A 19,978-nucleotide genomic window follows, 5' to 3' on the forward strand; every position below is an offset into this window, starting at 1 on the left:
AAGGACCGGGTAAATTTGCAGGAGAAACATGTGTAAATAAATGGCCAGTAATAAATCGCATAGTTTTTGTAATTATTTTTAAAATTAGGAAGGGCACTTGAGATTTGTACTTTAAGACTTTCCTTTAGTCGTAATGAGCAAACAAGCTGTAGGAAGTCTCCATAGTAGGAAAAAATTACATCAACCCATCAGAAGCAAAATGACTGTTTACAGGAAGATTTTTTTGTTCAAGCATGTGATAATCAGTAATATTAATATAGGTATGTATACTAATCAAGAATATATGTCCCCAAGAGTTCTGTTTCCAAATTATATTCTTTATTGATTAAGGATATGTGGGTTAGGAGAAAATTCTGTCATAATATCTCAAGACTCTGGTTTCAGATAAACAAAGGCATATGATACTTAAATGTACGCAGATGTTGTCATTAAGGAAATATGAGTCTCTAGGACTTAGATTAGCTTGGAAAACTAGCTCTCGTACGTACACTGTCTTTGAAGAACCATAAGACTACAGTTCACGTAAACAACAGCGTAGCCTCACTGAACTATCATTGCATCCATTACAGCAAACAGGGGAGTGGAAAGTCCTGTACTTTCTTATCTCCTAGCTATTATGCAGTTTTCAGTCTTCAGAGGCATACTGGAATTATATAATATAAGAAAAGACATTTTCTCACCAATTAACATATGTATATTGCACAACTGGAAGGAATTAGCTTCCAAAAGAATAGCAGCACCTGTATCGATTAAACTATTTTTAAACAAACCCAAATTAACAACTCCTTTTTATTCTTATTTCAGGTGATACCACTATCCAAAGGGAGAGCTGTCATTTCTCAGAATATTAGACACTTAGTTATACCAGAAAACTTGAAGCCTGCAAAAATAATGAGCTTGATAAAGTCACCTGATCACCTTCAACAACATCATAGTGGAAAGTTACATTTTAGTATTGCTGCAGATGACAAGGATGGTCACTTTGAAGTCGACAGCTCGACAGGAGACTTGTTCCTCTTTAAGGAACTGGATTATGAAATGACGTCTCATTATCTTTTCAGGGTGGTAACTAAAGACCACAGCAGAAACCCTCCCGTGAATAGTACAGTCTTCCTTAGTGTTGCTGTGGAAGATCAGAATGACCATTCCCCATCTTTCCGGGAGGAGTTCATTGTGATCAGCGTGGAAGAGAATGCCCCTGTCGGGACTCTGGTGCACGTCTTCAATGCCAAAGACGGCGATGGCAGTTTTTTGAACAGTAGAGTACAATACTTAATTGAAGCCCACCACCCTGGAATGAATCCATTTCTCATCCACCCCTCATTTGGCACTTTGGTCACTGCTTCCCCCCTTGACAGAGAGAGAGTTCAGACTGTTATCCTGACAGTAACTGCATCCGATCAGGCTGTGAATGTGACAGACCGGCGACTGAGATCGCTGATGGCGAAGGTAGTGATTTTGGATATAAATGACCACAGCCCCACTTTTACATCTTTCCCCATCGCCCTTGTCAAAGAGGATGCCGCGGTGGGCTCCTTGGTGCACCACATAACTGCTCAAGATCCAGACGCAGGAAGGAATGGAAGAGTAACATTCAGCATCCTCTCAGGAAATGAAAATATGGCCTTTATGCTAGATGAGTCATCAGGTACTGTCCTTGTCACTGTCAGTTAAAGCCTGTGATCACTTGCTTACATTTATCTTTTTCATTTTCCTCTGTTATAAAATCATAGTTCTCAAGATGCATATGCTTTAAGGAAATTTGACTTGATTTACCGTTTAACTTATATAGGTGATAGGCACAGAGGTTGTATTCAGAGAACCAAGAGTAATTGGCCTGTTTGTTAACATTGACCTGCTTTGTAGCTAGCTCACATTTCCTGGGATGAATATACAGTAGCCAACTTCTTTGCCCCCACTGTGTGTTTTCATAGGGTAGGAGACGGTACCAAGAGTGAATCAAGGTAGAACATGACTAGTCAACATTGTTCAAAGACTTTAATATGGAAACTTATCTCTAAGATCATACAAACATACACTTGTAAATAGTTGGAAATCATTTATTTTCAAATGGTTGTATTGATATTGACATTAAGACCCTTACTTTTCACAACTGAAACATTTTCTTTTTGGCAGAAGCATTTTTTCACTGTCAAGTACTCTTTGGAAGTGGCACTCACTGTCACTTCCCTTGTCTTGCTGTTACCATATTGTCAGATAGCATCTTCTAAAAATTTTGATGTAGTTTGATGGACACTTATACGTTCAAAGTTTCATTCTTGTGATATTGGAAATGAAATTCCCTCAACCTGATTTTCAGAAGATATTGAAGAGATGGACTACCATCTCATTCTCTAAAAAATAAAATCATTTCTGCATGAGCCTTAGAAAAAAATCTCAGACGTATACCATTTGGCCCAACTGTCAGTAAGAGCATTATTTGGAATGGGACTGAATGTGTAGAATTTGGGAGTCATGATTATAGTCTGGCTATATACTGTTGGAAAATTTCATCAAAATATTTATTAAATCCTGTGCATATGGTTCCGTTCTGAGACCTGCATGAACACCACTTAAAAGCCCAACTGACAGAGAGATAGTCCAGACCCAGTTGCTGATTTCTGTTAGAGCTGGGGTCTCCAAGGATCTATTTCAACGATATTTAAAATGCTTTCCAAAATGGCTAAGGAAGGTCTATTTCAGATTGTTAAAGAGGGTGGATAAAATTAGAATTGTGTCTCGGTAATATAGATATCCTGAATCTTAAACAATTGCAGTGGCTGTTTCAGTTGAGATATTTTTTTCAAAGACATAAAATGTTAATTGCTGAATTCACTCATATGAGATAAGCTATTTTTCTCTCACAAAGCTCATATTTTTTTATCAAGAAGACAAAGTGAGATTTTCAATGGCTTTTGGCTATGAAGTGTAAAATGATAAGCAATTATGGAGAAACCATTTTATATATAAAATCTGAATCAGTAAGCCTCTTTAATTATTTGAAGAAAAGTTCTTATAGGAGGAGCACGTGTTAGAGGAGCAAACAGCAATCCTAAAAGAAAAAATGTGACAATTGGAATTATGTAACAAATATATGTGTGCAAGTTGCTTATATGAGTTATGTGCTTAAATGGCAGTTGGATGGAGACATTGTATTCGTGAAGTTTATTGTCCAAGTTATAAAGTCTTTACTATTTTTTGTTAATAAAAAAAAGACTGTTAAATGAGATTAGTATAAAGAGACTATAACTCTTTAACAAAAACTAAATCTCTTAAAGGATGTAGCCGTACTTTTTGTAACTTGGTCACTTTTACACATGAAGTGTCCTTTGACATGAAGAGGGATACTGTTAGAACCTAGATATTTTTTTAATGAAGGTAAAGGGACTTCCCTGGTGGCACAGTGGTTAAGACTCTGTGCTCCCAATGAAACCGGGTTTGATCCTTGGTCAGGGAACTAGATTCCACATGCATGCTGAAACTAAGAGTTCGTGTGCTGCAGCTAAGGAGCCTGCGTGCAGCAACTAAGACCTGGTGCAACCAAATAAATAAATATTTAAAGAAAAAAAAAATGAAGGTAGATGTTGGGTATATAAATATTCTTGATGTAATCATCTTAGTAGATAATGATACATGATGGATTATTTCTGAATTCTCATTCATCCTTATAATTTAAATTAGAATGACTTTTCTAATTAAAAATGTTCTCTTTTATTTCAGATAATATATAAATTTAAAGTTGGTTTAATAATATTTATTCTTTAACAGAGAAAGCTTCTGAATTTTTAGCAACTTAGATGAGTTAGAGAAAAGTAGAGTAAGAACGACTTCTCCAAAGAATATTACCTATTGCTTTTCTCTTCTTTCAAAACAGGTTTACTAACTACTACTTTGCCTTTGGATTATGAGTTAAAAAGTCAGTACATTCTGACCCTTCTGGCACTGGATAGTGGCACACCAACACTTTCTTCATCCCAGACTTTGACAATTACTGTTCTTGATGTAAACGATGAGGCCCCAGTATTTAAACAGCACCTATATGAAGCTTCAGTTAAAGAAAATCAAAATCCAGGGGAGTTTGTCACAAGAGTTGAAGCTGTGGACAGAGATTCAGGTAACTCAAAAATATGGGAACTAAGTAATCGATATTAAAAGCAAAAATTGACATTTACCAGAAATTTGAAAACAGTTACTAGTTATTTCAAACTTCTAGAATTTCTTTAATTAGCATACACAGAAAAAAAATTGAATGCATAATGTGTACTTTTTATAGCATTTGCTTGTATGATTTTTATTATTACTTATAGTAGAGTGATACATATCTAATTAATATACAATTTATTGATTTGATTTTGATAATAAACAGAAGTATAGACAAAGGATCACACTTTTTTCAGACTGTAATAGCTAGATACATGGAGTACCAGAAGGTAAATCGTTCTTTATTTTCTCCATATGTAGCATAATGGAAGAGATAGGATGCTGGTGTCAGACTGCCTGGCTTTGAATCCTAGAACCACCACTTAAGCTGTGTAACCTTTAATAAGCTATATATTAGTTCTCTCTGATCCTCTGTTTGCTTATCTGTAAAATGGGGATTATAATACAGCCTAATTCGTAGTTCTGTTATGAATATGAATGAGTTATTACCTACAAAGAGCTGAGACCAGTATCTGGCACAATAAACAGTCAATAAATGTTAACTTCCATCATTACTGTATTACTGTTGTGTTATTAATATCAACCACTGTGTTTAGACAAATGACTTAGAAGTAAATAGTTACTGTGGCTAAGAATTTATAAATGTCTTAGAATTGCTTTTTAATATCACTATGACTTTTTTGGCCATTTAAGCTTCAGTAACTTTAATAATATCCTTTTTTAATTTTAAACAAAATAATTATAAAAATTATAGTGAAGTAGTTGCCATTAACAGCATATGCTGAATTTTCCCATCTGAATTAATACAAATAGTTTAATAAGCCAGTCTTTTTAAATTCACATTTGTATATAGCAAGTGGCAATACATAATCAATATAATATTTTGTTCTTTTCTTGCAAGAATTGTAACAGATGTTTCTATGGAAATAATAGTATAAAAACTAGCATTTTCCTCCTAAGTTGTTCATCAAAGGGGTAAAAGATACATTTTCTTGAACTTTTAAATTATATACCGTTTAGATGCTTTGTGCTTTTGGGGAACATCATCTTTTAATGAAATGCATTTTATGTGATGTGATGAAGACTTTCAAGGGCCAACACAATTTTCTCTTTTGACCAGAGCGGGGCAGTATGATCAAAGAGTTTTGCTTACTGTGCTCACCAAGAGGGCTGGAGTGTGCTAACAATTGCTTGTCCCAACTCCGCTTAAAGAATTTAGCACATTTCTGGCAGTGTGGTTTTTAGGTGATAGAAACAATGGAGAATATACATAAGCTTTGTGTTTCCAATATACCCAGTTTAATAAAGTTCTCCGAGAGCATTCTCTGGTGTAAATTGAGTAATGCAGAGCTCCGGGGAACACAGAAACCACTTCCCAAAGTACACAGACATATGCTGAACCCATCACTGACGTGTGATTTAGCAAGCATTTAAAGTCTGTAAAATGCTTCCTCCCTTTGACTTTATTTTATTAATTTTATTTTTTAGAATGGACTCTACTAAAAGGATTTATTTGCTTTAATATTTGAAGGCAAAAAGAATTTCTCTCAAAAATTTTCATATGTCAACTAAAGATGATTACCATAAATACGCTTTCCAATTTTTACTGTCAAGTTGCCAAGTGTTAGTGTAATTTTCTTTTGGAATGAATGGTCTGCAACCTGTTACTTATAATTGAATTGAAAGTTCATTATTCTAGAGATTATGGTTTGCCAGGGAATTTAGATGCAAAATTGCTGGTTTTCTGGCTTCGGCTTTATGGATGTTTGAGATACACATTAACATTTCCTGAGTCTCACGTACCTTCCCAAGTTTTGTAGACAATTTTGGTTTACTGGAAATCTCAGTGTTTTTAATGAAGCCAGATCTGTTAAGCCAGTGGTTACGTAAATGCATGTGAATTTGGGTGTATGCATGTGTTTTTGAACATATTTTTCCTAAATCTTTTTTTTTTTTTTTTTGCTTATTGGGTTAAGACAATGAAAAAGGATTATGCACAAGAATTAAATGATGTAGTCAGGATTTTAACATAACTGGCATCATATTGGAATTTATGAATGGTTTACTTTATAGTCTGTATTTTTAAAAATATTATAGCATTACTTAATACTAGAAAGGTTAACATACGTTTTCTAGCATTCTACAATGTAGTTTTTAAAAATGTAAGCCTAACAGCATTGTTTGGCTTTCAAAACCCATAGGAATTTGGGCATTGAATGTTTATGATGTATGACTCACACTGGTTCTAACAGGAGTTTTTTCTTGTATTAAAAGGGAAAAACAACTACCACTTTTTAACTAAGATATTAAAACTGCTGCAGCATTTGGTGCCACCAACAAGAGCTCCATTGTTAGTGGGAAAAGATCTATCCGCAGGGGCACCTCTCCCCCAGTCCTGGGAGGAAAGTGTGACCCAGCAGGGAAGATGACTCAGTCCTGGTGATGCATTGGCTCATTCATGGTGAATACAAAATAATTCAACAGCACATCACCATGCAAAAATGTCGAATTCTATAGTGAAATCTTAATCTCTATCCCATAAAAAATGTATTCTGTATCTGGATTTATCTTGAACAAACTCTACATCTGGTTTCCCAGAAACTATCTCATGCTGGATGCACAACCCCGCCCAACAGCCTGCTCTCGGAGCAAAGGAGAAACACTGCCGTGACAGTATTTCATCTATTTCATTGAATCTAAGACACTATTAATTGTAAGAAGCATCTAACTTCAGATATGTTAAAATTTGGGGAAAAAATGTGTCTTAGAATTAATGAAAAAAGTAAACAGAAAAAAAAGGACTACTCACCCAGAGACAATCACTATTAAAACTTTGAAATGTAATCCTATTTCATTTAATACATGGTGTTTTGATTATATGATTGTCTAATTTTCTGCCTGCCTTTTAAGCTGTGAACTCATGGATTCAGAACATATTCTATTTGCTTTTATCCCAGGTCCCTAAGATAATGCAAGCTATGACATAGGAGTTTAGTAAATATTTTTGACTATATGATTTGAGAAACTGGAACATCTGTGAAATAGGCTGCTACAAGCTGCCTTCACTCTTCAGAGCTCATTTATTTGTTTATTTCTTCATTCAATCAGCAAGGCACAATCCTGTTTTTCCTTTAGAAATGTTTGAGTTGTGTAGGCATTGTACAGTTGAGGAATTACATGAAAAATGATTTTCATAAAAAGTAAATCTGAAAACAACACTCCCCTGGTCAGAATTCTTTATTAATTCCTCATTTTTTTTTTTATACATTTATTTATATTTTATTTTTGGTTGCATTGGGTCTTCGTTGTTGCGCCGGCTTTCTCTAGTTGCGGCGAGTGGAGGCTACTCTTCCTTGCGGTGCATGGGCTTCTCATTGCGGTGGCTTCTCTTGTTGCAGAGCTTGGGCTCTAGGCACATGGGCTGCAGTAGTTGTGGCACACGGGCTCAGTAGTTGTGGCTCGCGGGCTCTAGAGCGCAGGCTCAGTAGTTGTTGCACACGGGCTCTACGGCATGTGGGATCTTCCCAGACCAGGGCTCGAACCCGTGTCCCCTGCATTGGCAGGCAGATTCTTAACCACTTCACCATCAGGGAAGTCCCCCTCATGGTTTTGAGGATGAAGTTCTTTTCTCTTTTAGCTTAACAACTAGGCACTTTAATAAGTGATTGTAGCTTTCCTCTCTACTCTCAACTCCTATCATTCGCCTGCCTTTACTGTAGGACAGGGTTATGCAAACTTTTCTCTGTAAAGGGCAAGATAGTGAATGTTTTAGGTTTTGCAGGCTATACGGTCTCTACTACTTAATTCTGATGTTGGAGCAAGACAACAGCAATAGATAATACATAAAGAATTGAGCATGGCTGGGTTTCAGTGGAACTTCACAGAATCAGGGGGGCAGGCTGTATTTGTCCAGTGTGTTTGCCAACCACTGGTCTAACAGATATATCTAATTAAGACATCTAAGTTTCTTACAATTTTTTGATCATCAGATCCAATTATGATGTCATCACAGTAGTAGATCAGTGTGATGACCTACTGGATGCTGAGATGATCTTTATCTCTGCTGAGTAGATGATGGCTGATAGTGGAAGAATTTACATAAAGATGTACTGTTGTTCCTGCTGGATGAAAGCAGATCACTTGTGATAGTCCTTACAAATTGGTATAGAGTGTTGGTTCTTATTTCAGTTACTGTGTTCTTCAACTCTTTGGTTGTTCTTTATATTTTCTAACTCTTTGTTTAAAACTTCTTATAGCTTCTTGCTCTGTGCATCCATTCATTTCCCAAGTTCTTAGATCATCTTTACAGTCATTACTCTGAACTCTTTCTCAGGTAGATTGCCTATCTCCATGTTGCTTAGTTATTCTTCTGGGGTTTTATCTTGGTCCTTCATCTGGAACATATGCCTCTGTTGTCTCATTTTGTCTAAATTTTTTTGTATTTTTATATATGTTTTGTTTCTCAACCTTGGAGAAATGGACCTCTGTAGGGAACGTCCTATATATCTCAGCAGTACACTCTCCTCTCGTGACCCAAGGGCCAAAGACCAGCTGGTCCCAGGGTAGGTTCTGACCTGTGTTTGTGGACTCGGTTCTCCAGGCTGCAGGACTGAGTTTTCTTGCTTCTGTCAAGAAAACTGCCTTCCCCCATGGTGGATGAGGCTGGTCTAGAGGCTTGTGCAGGCTTCCTAGTGGGAGGGGCCAGTGCCTATGTAATAGGGAAGAACCTTTTGTATTCTATTGCAAGTTAATCACTAAAGGGATGTTGCCCAAAAGCTTAAATTATACATGATGACCCAACTCTCAGAACCCTGCCTCCCAAGTAATGAGCATTAAGCTAAAATACCTTTGTTTAGCTCACAGGAAACATCCTGACCAGGTCCACCAGTGAATGACCACAGGGAGGAAGAAATTAACACATCCTCTCCAGAGGCTGATGGGAACCAGGAAGTGTTTTACTTTACTCCCTCCCCTTTTAGTGTAAAAGAAGCCTGAATTCTAACTCAGGCAAGATGGTTCTTTGGGGCATGAGCCCTCCATCTTCTCAGTTTGCTGGCTTTCCAAATAAAGTCATTATTCCTTGCCCCAACAACTTGTCTCTCAATTACTGGCCTGTTGTGCGGCTAGCAGTATGAACTTAGACTTGGTAACACTTGCCCACTGGTGGGTGGAGTTGGGTCTTGGCCCTCTGGTGGTCAGGAGTGTCAAGGAGTATGTCTAGAGGCAGCTGTGGGCTCAGGAAGTCTTTAGGCAGCGTGTTTGCTGATGGGCAGGGCTGTGTTCCCACCCTGTTGGTTGTTTGGCCTGAGGCATCCCAGCACTGGATCCTGCAGACTACTGGGTGAGGCCAGGTCTTGGTGCCAAAATGTCAGCCTCCAGGAGAGCTCATGCTGATGAATACTCCCTGGTACATGCACCACCAGTGTCCTTGTCCTCAGAGTGAACCACAGCCGCCCACCCTCCCCACATCTCCCCAGGAGACCCTTCAAGATCAGCAAATAGGTCTGACCCAGGGTCCTATGAAGTCACTGCTTTTGCAGTCCTCCTAGAGTCTCTTTTTCCCCCAGTCCTGTGGAGTTCCTGCAATCAAGACCTGCTGGCCTTCAAAGCCAAATGCTCTGGGGTTACAATCCTCCATATTCCAGACCCCCAGGCTGGGGAGCCTGATATGGGCCTCAAACTCTCACTCCTGTGGGAGAACTTCTGCAATATAATTGTTCTCCAGTTTGTTGGTTGCCTACCCGAGGGGTATGGAATTTGATTATATCATGAGTCCTCCCCTCCTACCATCTCACTGTGGTTTCTTCTTTATGTCTTTGGATGTAGAATGTCTTTTTCTCATAGGTTCCAGTCTTTTATCGATGGTTGTTCAGAGTTAGTTGTGATTTTGGTGTGCTCATGAGAGGAGGTGAGCTCAAGGTTCTTCTACTCTGCCATCTTGTCCAGAAAGTTCGAGAGTGTTGGTACTCAAAAGGTGGTCCCCGGGACCAGTGGCACCATCATCCACAGCCTACACAGAGGGCAACTACCAGAGGACATTTAAAGGATGCTGGTGTCCCTCTAACCAATGGCTTTCCCAGGGTCTTTATGAAGGAAGAATCCTTGAACTGTTGGTAAATGTAGTTAGAGGAAGGTGGTGGGCATGTCATGGTAAATGGTAAATTTACCATTGATAAATCCATCCTAATGTTCTTCTCCATTTCCTTAAGCTTTTTGATTCCTTTCTGTATAGTACGCAAGGGAAGATCTGACATCTCAATCTCAATGATGATAGACCACTATTGAATGCAGCCAATCAAAAGAAACTGTCAAGGGAAATAACTAAAAGAGCTAACACATTAAATTCAGAATCTCTGGTAGGAATACCACATCAATAAATCCAGCCAAAACCAAAGTGCTATTTTATCTTCCTGGGTTTCACATCCTTAGAATTGATTTCCACACATTTTCCACAGATTTATTCCAATATAAGTTAGAAAAATCTTGCTATTATTTTAAAACTATAAGCTGTCTCTGAGTCATATTTGCATGTAACTGCCTGCAGTATGTTGAGATCTGACTCTGGTTGTAGGTCTTCTCGTGAATAGGTATCCCCTTGCAAGAAGTTACCTGTTATATATCTGCTGCTCAATTTGGTTCTGATCTTCAGAGAGATTAATTTAGGGGCTTCCTTAGAAGTTTTTCAGTTTTTTGACTATGACTTGAGCTGTGACTTTAAAGACTCAGCTTATAATTTTCTTTCTGTAACTTCCCATTGCATTCAGAGACAGCCAGTTCACATGATACTCCTTTTACTATCCCATGGCCAAAGTCAGCCCCATTTGGTCCTCTAAGGAATAGAAATCCTTTAATAGTCAGTTCATCACAATCAAACACAGGTGATAATTTAAATGATCATGATACCATTGCAAATGAGAAATTACTAGTGCTCCATTTCCTGTGGGCAGGGAACCCAGCACTGCCTTTAAGGCCAAAGTCATAACCAAATCAATCTCAGAATCCCTAATACTTGGGACCCAATCCTGGTGCCAAGTACCGTATCAATCAGGTGCAGTCAGGAAAACCAGCTATTACAATACAGGCATTGGAAGGCTGAATAAACGGAAAGGGAATCCTGAAGTAACCCAGAAAAAAATAACTGTAGGAAGCAGCTACCACCCCTAATCCCTGGAAACAAGGAGAAGAGGTCGAGATTATCAGAACCTAGGAAAAAAATGAGAGGAGGGGCCTTGTAGAGCCTGGTCTGGGAGTGCCAAAAGAGACAGAAAGTTGTGAGCAGTTTCTGCACTAGAAGAAATGGCATTGCTGACAGGGAAAATAAGAAAACAGGAAGAAGAAGTCCCATCTGCTCTCCTCTGACCTCAGTCTCCCTTGAGGGTCCCTTTGTGGCAGATTCTAAGAGGGGCTCAGCTGGCAAAGGAGATTCTGCACAGCTGTGGTGTGCAGATTCCCCAGCCCCAGCATCGCAGGGCAGAGTGGGGAAGAACGGATTCAGAGCCGAGTCACAACAGTTTAATAACTAGTACACCATGTAAAGGACAGAGTGAGGAGTTGGCAGAGGGAACAGCAACTACAAAGACCCCAATAGAAAGACACTTAGCATGTTCAGAGAGCAGAAGTGAAGCCCGTGGGCCAGGAATATAGTGCAGGAGCAAGTATATGAAAAGAGCTTGAGTTCACATCACATGGGACTTTGTAGACTGCGGTATGGTGTTTGGTTTCTATTTTGAATGCATTCAAACACTTTCTTCCCTCTTACTTGTTAAATCCTATTTATCTTTAGGGTCTAAGCTTATACAGAAAGCAACACATACTCACTCAGTTATGTCTTACCATGTGGAATTGTAATTGTCTGCTTACTTCTCTGCATCCAGTGCTACACTATAAGCACTGTGAGAGCAAAGAATGTGTCTTCTTGCCAGCAGTTATATCCTTAGCACCTGGCATGGTACCTTGGCACCCGCTATCACTATCTCTATATGTTTATTGAATAAGATAATAAATGAACAAACTATCTACCTGTGATAAGTCTTCCCTGATCCCCTTCCTCAGTGATTTCACATATTCCCCCACACCATCTCCCCCACTAGAGGGGAACTCTGAGGACCAAGATAATTACTCATTATTCAATGGTGTCTTTCCAGTGCCTGGCATTTGGTAAATGTGCATTGCATAAATAAACACATAAGTGAATGAATCAATCAACCAAATAACTGGAGCTCAATACATATGTGTCATCTGCATATAGGTGGAAACTGAAGCCAGTGAAGTGGGAAAGAGGTGGAATGAATTCCTTCCTCCCTCCTTCCCTCTCCTCTTCTCTCCCTGCCTTCCTCTCTCTCTTTTTGTTCCTTCCTTTCTGTGTTTTTTAACATCAGTCAGCAATATCTGAAGCCAAGAGAAAACAAGTCAACTAAACATGGTCAGTAGATCTTACAACCAGAAGCTTATTGGTGACTGTAGAAAGAATAACTAGATATGGCAGTGGTTTCAAGCTAGCTGCAGAGAATCTTTAAAAGATGCTTGGCTATAAAGAGGAGGAAAAAAATCTTGTTTCTTACAGCTAAAATATAATTTAAGGAAAAAATATAAATGGGAAAGATTAGAACTGACAGGAAAATTTCAAGAGGGTATTTGAAGTATTACTTTTGCCATTGAGACAGAAAGCAGGAGGTAGAGTTGAATACAGATGCAGAAAGTTGAGGGAGCTTTTTCCAAATGCCTCCATTTTCTCTAGGAAATAGGAAGGGAAGTGATTTGTGAGAGTGAAAAAGGGGGTGGTCGGGTAGAAGACATGAATAGGAGAGGGGTGACCAAGGAGATCTAAAAAGATTTCCAGATGACAGTAACATTTCAGTGGCCTCCATCTATGCTTTTGTGAAGTTTTCTCCAGCCCCAGTTATCTGCTGGATATTCCAGGAGGACAGACAGATGGCTGGAATGAATCTGGACTGAGGTTTTGCTGGCCTTCTTTGGTAAAAAGCCACAGTATCTGAGGAAATTTACAAGGTTGCCAAAGTGTTAATTCATGGGGCTGGACTGAAGAGGAAAAGAAATGAACTGAAGAGGGGTATCCTAGAGTAGGAGAAAGCAAGAAGTCATAAGGCTGTAGGTCTTGAGGTCTAAGAACAGATATATGTATATGTACACACACACACACACACATCCTTTGGTGTGTTGTAAGTGTATCACTGAATATCTTCAGATCCAGATTTCCAATTTTCTCAGTAAGGTGATGGAATTAGACTCAATAGTCTCTATTTTACATTTATTTTCTTGGTTCTCAAGTTTGATGATGTTGTGTTTGATCTGGAGGATTATAAGTGTGTGAGGAGGAAGAAGCAAGGCACTAATTGAATTCTAAAAGAGCCATAGTATAATACTTTAAATTTAGCTCACATTATTTAAGTTGTGAAGGGTGTGAAGTTTGGAGTGTGAAATCATATATGTGCAAACTACAGTTATAAATAAAGATCTTATTTATCCTTAATAATATACTAGGAGGATTGAAGGTGAGTAGATTGTTACCTTAGGGATCAAAGCTATATAGAATAATAGAAATGATAAAATCTGAAAGTTTCTAAAACGTCAGGAAAGTATTGGATACAAAGATAAATCACATTAGAGAATAAGTAGACCAATACGAGGAAGGGAAACCAAAAAGATTTGAGTTTATGTTTAAGCATGTGAAGACGTTTTCTAGATTTGACAAGTGTTAGGAGTTTAAACTGTATAATATATAATATGTAATATATAATATGTATAATGTGTAATAACATATTATAAATGAGTGGATTATTGAAAAATTAAGGGTCCAAAAATTAAAAGATGCTGTTCTCCATGAAAGCTCCCTGCAGGTAGGGGCCATACCTGTTGGATTCACCACTCTCTCTTTGGCAAACAACACTGTGCTTGGCACCTAGTTATGCTCACCAAATATTTGAGGAACAAAGTAGATCTAAGTTGGTATAGTCCCCATTTTCATAATGTAGGATGAGATAGGAATAACAAATTTTATCAATCTGGAATTTTTAAAAATTCTGTCTTGACCAAAGAGATTAAGATCATTATGAGATCAAAGTAATCACTATGAGTATTAATCATTAATCATTAATGTAATAATATGCCTAATGCCTAATGACATAATAAATTTTCTGGTGACCTCTGATTATACCATATCAAATATTTTGATTCTGCCTTATTAGACTTTTTTTCAAGGTTACTAAAATGCCTACAGATAATCCCAAATATCCTTTCTCTTTCAAGTGACATAGTAAGAAGTCATGTATATTTATTCTTGTATAAAACTAGCATTATATTCCACTTTTTCCAGCACTCAGTTCTATGTTGTATCTACTAGATCACAGCAGATGAAAATTTGTTTTTTAAGACAGGCAAGATGGAAATGTGTAATTGAAGTTTTTTGTTAAGTCCAAAGAAGAGTATTTCATCATTTATTAAACTGTAAATCATATATGCTAAGTACTATGTCTGTACCTAGATTCTTGTCAGTGAAAAAGAGAACATAGGAAAATGAATGAAAGGAACTTGTGTGAAGTGCAAATAAGCTGCAATGTCGTGGGATAAACTCGTTCAAGTTAATGGTATGAGAGATCTTCGCACCCAATGATGGAAATGATGTGACACTTTTCTCAGAGGGGAAATGAAACCTCAGAAATATAGGAAGAATTATTTTCAAAATGCATAATAACGTGGTACCACATTTCTCACTCCAGATAACAGACTGAATGCTAAGTAGAAAACAAAATGAACCAAAAATACACACGTGAGCAATTTTACGTGATCACCTCCTGTGCTGGAGAATGAACAGAGTAACATAACTGGGCACAAGCATTTTGTTTGTTTGCTTGTGTTTATTTATTTATTTATTTATTTTAATATCTTTATTGGAGTATAATTGCTTTACAATGGTGTGTTTTAGTTTCTGCTTTATAACAAAGTGCATCAGTTATACATATACATATGTTCCCATATCTCTTCCCTCTTGCATCTCCCCCCCTCCCACCCTCCCTATCCCACCCCTCTAGGTGGTCACAAAGCACCGAACTGATCTCCCTGTGCTATGTGGCTGCTTCCCACTAGCTATCTATTTTACATTTGGTAGTGTATATATGTCCACGCCACTCTCTCACTTTGTCCCAGCTTACCCTTCCCCCTCCCCATATCGTCAAGTCCATTCTTTAGTAGGTCTGTGTCTTTATTCCCGTCTTGCCCCTAGGTTCTTCATGAACATTTTTTTTTCTAAGATTCCATAGATATGTGTTAGCATACGGTATTTGTTTTTCTCTTTCTGACTTACTTCACCCTGTGTGACAGACTGTAGGTCCATCCACCTCACTACAAATAACTCAATTTCGTTTCTTTCTATGGCTGAGTAATATTCCATTCTATATATGTGCTACATGTTCTTTATCCATTCATCTGTTGATGGACACTTAGGTTGCTTCCATGTCCTGGCTATTGTAAATACAGCTGCAAAGAACATTGTGGTACATGACTCTTTTTGAATTATGGTTTTTTCAGGGTATATGCCCAGTAGTGGGATTGCTGGGTCGTATGGTAGTTCTATTTTTAATTTTTTAAGGAACCTCCATACTATTCTCCATAGTGGCTGTATCAATTTACATTCCCACCAACAGTGCAAGAGGGTTCCCTTTTCTCCAAACCCTCTCCAGCATTTATTGTTTGTAGATTTTTTTGATGATGGCCATTCTAACTGGTGTGAGATGATATCTCATTGTAGTTTTGATTTGCATTTCTCTAATGATTAATGATGTTGAGCATTCTTTCCTGTGTTTGTTGGCAATCTGTATATCTTCTTTGGAGAAATGTCTATTTAGGTCTTCTGTCCATTTTTGGATTGGGTTGTTTGTTTTTTTGATATTGAGCTGCATGACCTGCTTGTAAATTTTGAAGATTAATCCTTTGTCAGTTGCTTCATTTGCAAATATTTTCTCCCATTCTGAGGGTTGTCTTTTCGTCTTGTTTATGGTTTCCTTTGCTGAGCAAAAGCTGTTAAGCTTCATTAGGCCCCATTTGTTTATTTCTGTTTTTATTTCCATTTCTCTAGGACCTGGGTCAAAAAGGATCTTGCTGTGATTTATGTCATGGAGTGTTCTGCCTATGTTTTCCTCTAAGAGTTTTATGATGTCTGGCCTTACATTTAGGTCTTTAATCCATTTTGAGTTTATTTTTGTGTATGGTGTTAGGGAGTGTTCTAATTTCATTCTTTTTCATGTAGCTGTCCAGTTTTCCCAGCACCACTTATTGAAGAGGCTGTCTTTTCTCCACTGTATATTCTTGCCTCCTTTTTCAAAGATAAGGTGACCATATGTGCATGGGTTTATCTCTGGGATTTCTATCCTGTTCTATTGATCTATATTTCTGTTTTTGTGCCAGTACCATACTGTGTTGATTACTGTAGCTTTGTAGTATAGTCTGAAGTCCAGGAGCCTGATTTCTCCAGCTCTGTCTTTCTTCTCAAGATTGCTTTGGCTATTCGGGGTCTTTTGTGTTTCCATACAAATTGGGAGATTTTTTGTTCTAGTTCTGTGAAAAATGCCAGTGGTAGTTTGATAGGGATTGCATTGAATCTGTAGATTGCTTTGGGTAGTAGGGTCATTTTCACAATGTTGATTCTTCCAATCCAAGAACATGGTATATCTCTCCATCTATTTGTATCATGTTTAATTTCTTTCATCAGTGTCTTATAATTTTCTGCATACAGGTCTTTTGTCTACTTAGGTAAGTTTATTCCTAGATAATTTATTCTTTTTGTTTCAGTGGTAAATGGGAGTGTTTTCTTAATTTCACTTTCAGATTTTTCATCATTAGTGTATAGGAATGCAAGAGATTTCTTTGCATTAATTTTGTATCCTGCTACTTTACCAAATTCATTGATTAGCTCTAGTAGTATTCTGGTGGCATCTTTAGGATTCTCTATATGTAGTATCATGTCATGTGCAAACAGTGACAGTTTTACTTCTTCTTTTCCGATTTGGATTCCCTTTATTTCTTTTTCTTCTCTGATTGCTGTGACTAAAACTTCCAAAACTATGTTGAATAATAGTGGTGAGAGTGGGCAACCTTGTCTTTTTCCTAATATTAGTGGAAATGTTTTCAGTTTTTCACCATTGAGGATGATGTTGGCTGTGGGTTTGTCCTATATGGCCTTTATTATGTTGAGGTAAGTTCCCTCTATGCCTTATTCAATATGCCTATGTTCTGGAGGGTTTTTATCATAAATGGGTGTTGAATTTTGTTGAAAGCTTTCTCTGCATCCATTGAGATGATCGTATGGTTTTTCTCCTTCAATTTGTTAATATGGTGTTTCACATTGATTGATTTGCATATATGGAAGAATCCTTGCATTTTTGGGATAAATCCCACTTGCTCATTGTGTATGATCCTTTTAATGTCCTGTTGGATTCTGTTTCCCAGTATTTTGTTGAGGATATTTGCATCTATGTTTATCAGTGATATTGGCCTGTAGTTTTCTTTCTTTGCGACATCTTTGTCTGGCTTTGGTATCAGGGTGATGGTGGCCTCATAGAGTGTGTTTGGGAGTGTTCCTCCCTCTGCTATATTTTGGTAGAGTTTGAGAAGAATAGGTGTTAGCTCTTCTCTAAATGTTTGATAGAATTCACCTGTGAAGCCATCTGGTCCTGGACTTTTGTTTGTTGGAAGATTTTTAATCACAGTTTCAATTTCAGTGCTTGTGATTTGTCTGTTCATATTTTCTATTTCTTCCTGGTTCAGTCTCGGCAGGTTGTGCATTTCTAAGAATTTGTCCATTTCTTCCAGGTTGTCCATTTTATTGGCATATAGTTGCTTGTAGTAATCTCTCATGACTCTTTGTATTTCTGCAGTGTCAGTTTTTACTTCTCCTTTTTCATTTCTAATTCTATTGATTTGAGTCTTCTCCCTTTTTTTTGTGATGAGTCTGGCTACTGGTTTATTAATTTTTTTATCTTCTCAAAGAACCAGCTTTTAGTTTTATTGATCTTTGCTATAGTTTCCTTCCTTTCTTTTTCATTTATTTCTGATCTGATCTTTATGATTTCTTTCCTTCTGCTAACTTTGGGGTTTTTTTTTTCTTCTGTCTCTAATTGCTGTAAGTGTAAGGTTAGGTTGTTTATTTGAGATGTTTCTTGTTTCTTAAGGTAGGATGGTATTGCTATAAACTTCCGTCTTAGAACTGATTTTGCTTCATCCCATAGGTTTTGGGTCGTCGTGTTTTCATTGTCATTTGTTTCTAGGTATTTTTTGATTTCCTCTTTGATTTCTTCAGTGATCTCTTGGTTATTAAGTAGTGTATTGATTAGCCTCCATGTGTTTGTATTTTTTACAGATTTTTTCCTGTAATTGATATCTATTCTCATAGCGTTGTGGTCGGAAAAGATACTTTGTATGATTTCAATTTTCTTAAATTTACCAGGGCTTGACTTGTGACCCAAGATATGATCTATCCTGGAGAGTGTTCCATGAACACTTGAGAAGAAAGTGTATTCTGTTGCTTTTGGATGGAATGTCCTATAAATATCAATTAATTCCATCTTGTTTAATGTATCATTTAAAGCTTGTGTGTCCTTATTTATTTTCATGTTGGATGATCTGTCCATTGGTGAAAGAGGGTGTTAAAGTCCCCTACTATGATTGTGTTACTGTCGATTTCCCCTTTTATGGCTGTTACTATTTGCCTTATGTATTGAGGTGCTCCTATGTTGGGTGCATAAATATTTACAATTGTTATAAATTGTAAATTTATAACATTTCTTCTTCTTGGATTTCTTCTTCTTGGATTGATCCCTTGATCATTATGTAGTGTCCTTCTTTGTCTCTTGTAATAGTCTTTGTTTTAAAGTCTTTTTTGTCTGATATGAGAATTGCTACTCCAGCTTTCTTTTGGTTTCCATTTGCATGGAATATCTTTTTCCATCCCCTCACTTTCAGTCTGTATGTGTCCCTAGGTCTGTAGTGGGTTTCTTGTAAACAGCATATCTATGGGTCTTGTTTTTGTATCATTTCAGCCAGTTTATGTCTTTTGGTTGGAGCATTTAATCTTTTACATTTAAGATAATTATCGATATGTATTTCCTATTACCATTATCTTAATTGTTTTGGGTTTGTTACTGTAGGTCTTTTCCTTCTCTTGTTTTTCCTGCCTAGAGAAGTTCCTTTAGCATTTGTTGTTAAGCTGGTCTTGTGGTGCTGAATTCTCTTAGCTTTTGCTTGTCTGTACAGCTTTTAATTTCTCCATCAAATCTGAATGAGATCCTTGCTGGGTAGAGTAATCTAGGTTGTAGGTTTTTCCCCTTCATCACTTGAAATGTTTCCTGCCACTCCCTTCTGGCTTGCAGAGTTTCTACTGAAAGTTCAGCTGTTAACCTTATGGGGATTCCCTTGTATGTTATTCATTGTTTTTCCCTTGCTGCTTTTAATATTTTTTCTTTGTATTTAATTTTTGATAGTTTGATTAATATGTGCCTTGGCGTTTCTCTTGGATTTATCCTGTATCAGACTCTCTGTGCTTCCTGGACTTGATTAACTATATCCTTTCCCATATTAGGGAAAATTTTAACTATAATCCCTCAAATATTTTCTCAGTCCCTTTCTTTTTCTCTTCTTCTTCTGGGGCCCCTATAATTCAAATGTTGGTGTGTTTAATGTTGTCCCAGAAGTCTCTGAGACTGTCCTCAATTCTTTCAATTGTCTTTTCTTTATTCTGCTCTGCAGTAGTTATTTCCACTATTTTATCTTCCAGGTCAGTTATCCGTTCTTCTGCTTCAGTTATTCT

The 19,978-nt window shown here is 37.4% G+C and overlaps 1 protein-coding gene across 1 annotated transcript in view; it reads left to right on the forward strand.

Annotated features, from left to right (window-relative positions):
• The window catches only part of DCHS2 (dachsous cadherin-related 2), a 305,470-nt gene that overhangs the window by 197,017 nt on the left and 88,475 nt on the right, over positions 1–19,978 (forward strand). The window contains exons 9-10 of the mRNA XM_061191590.1: positions 805–1,648; positions 3,875–4,114. Of these exons, the coding sequence (XP_061047573.1) occupies positions 805–1,648; positions 3,875–4,114 (1,084 nt within the window). The remainder of the gene's footprint in view (positions 1–804; positions 1,649–3,874; positions 4,115–19,978) is intronic.

This window comes from Eubalaena glacialis, chromosome 5 (assembly GCF_028564815.1).
Source record: "Eubalaena glacialis isolate mEubGla1 chromosome 5, mEubGla1.1.hap2.+ XY, whole genome shotgun sequence".
NCBI lineage: Eukaryota > Metazoa > Chordata > Mammalia > Artiodactyla > Balaenidae > Eubalaena > Eubalaena glacialis.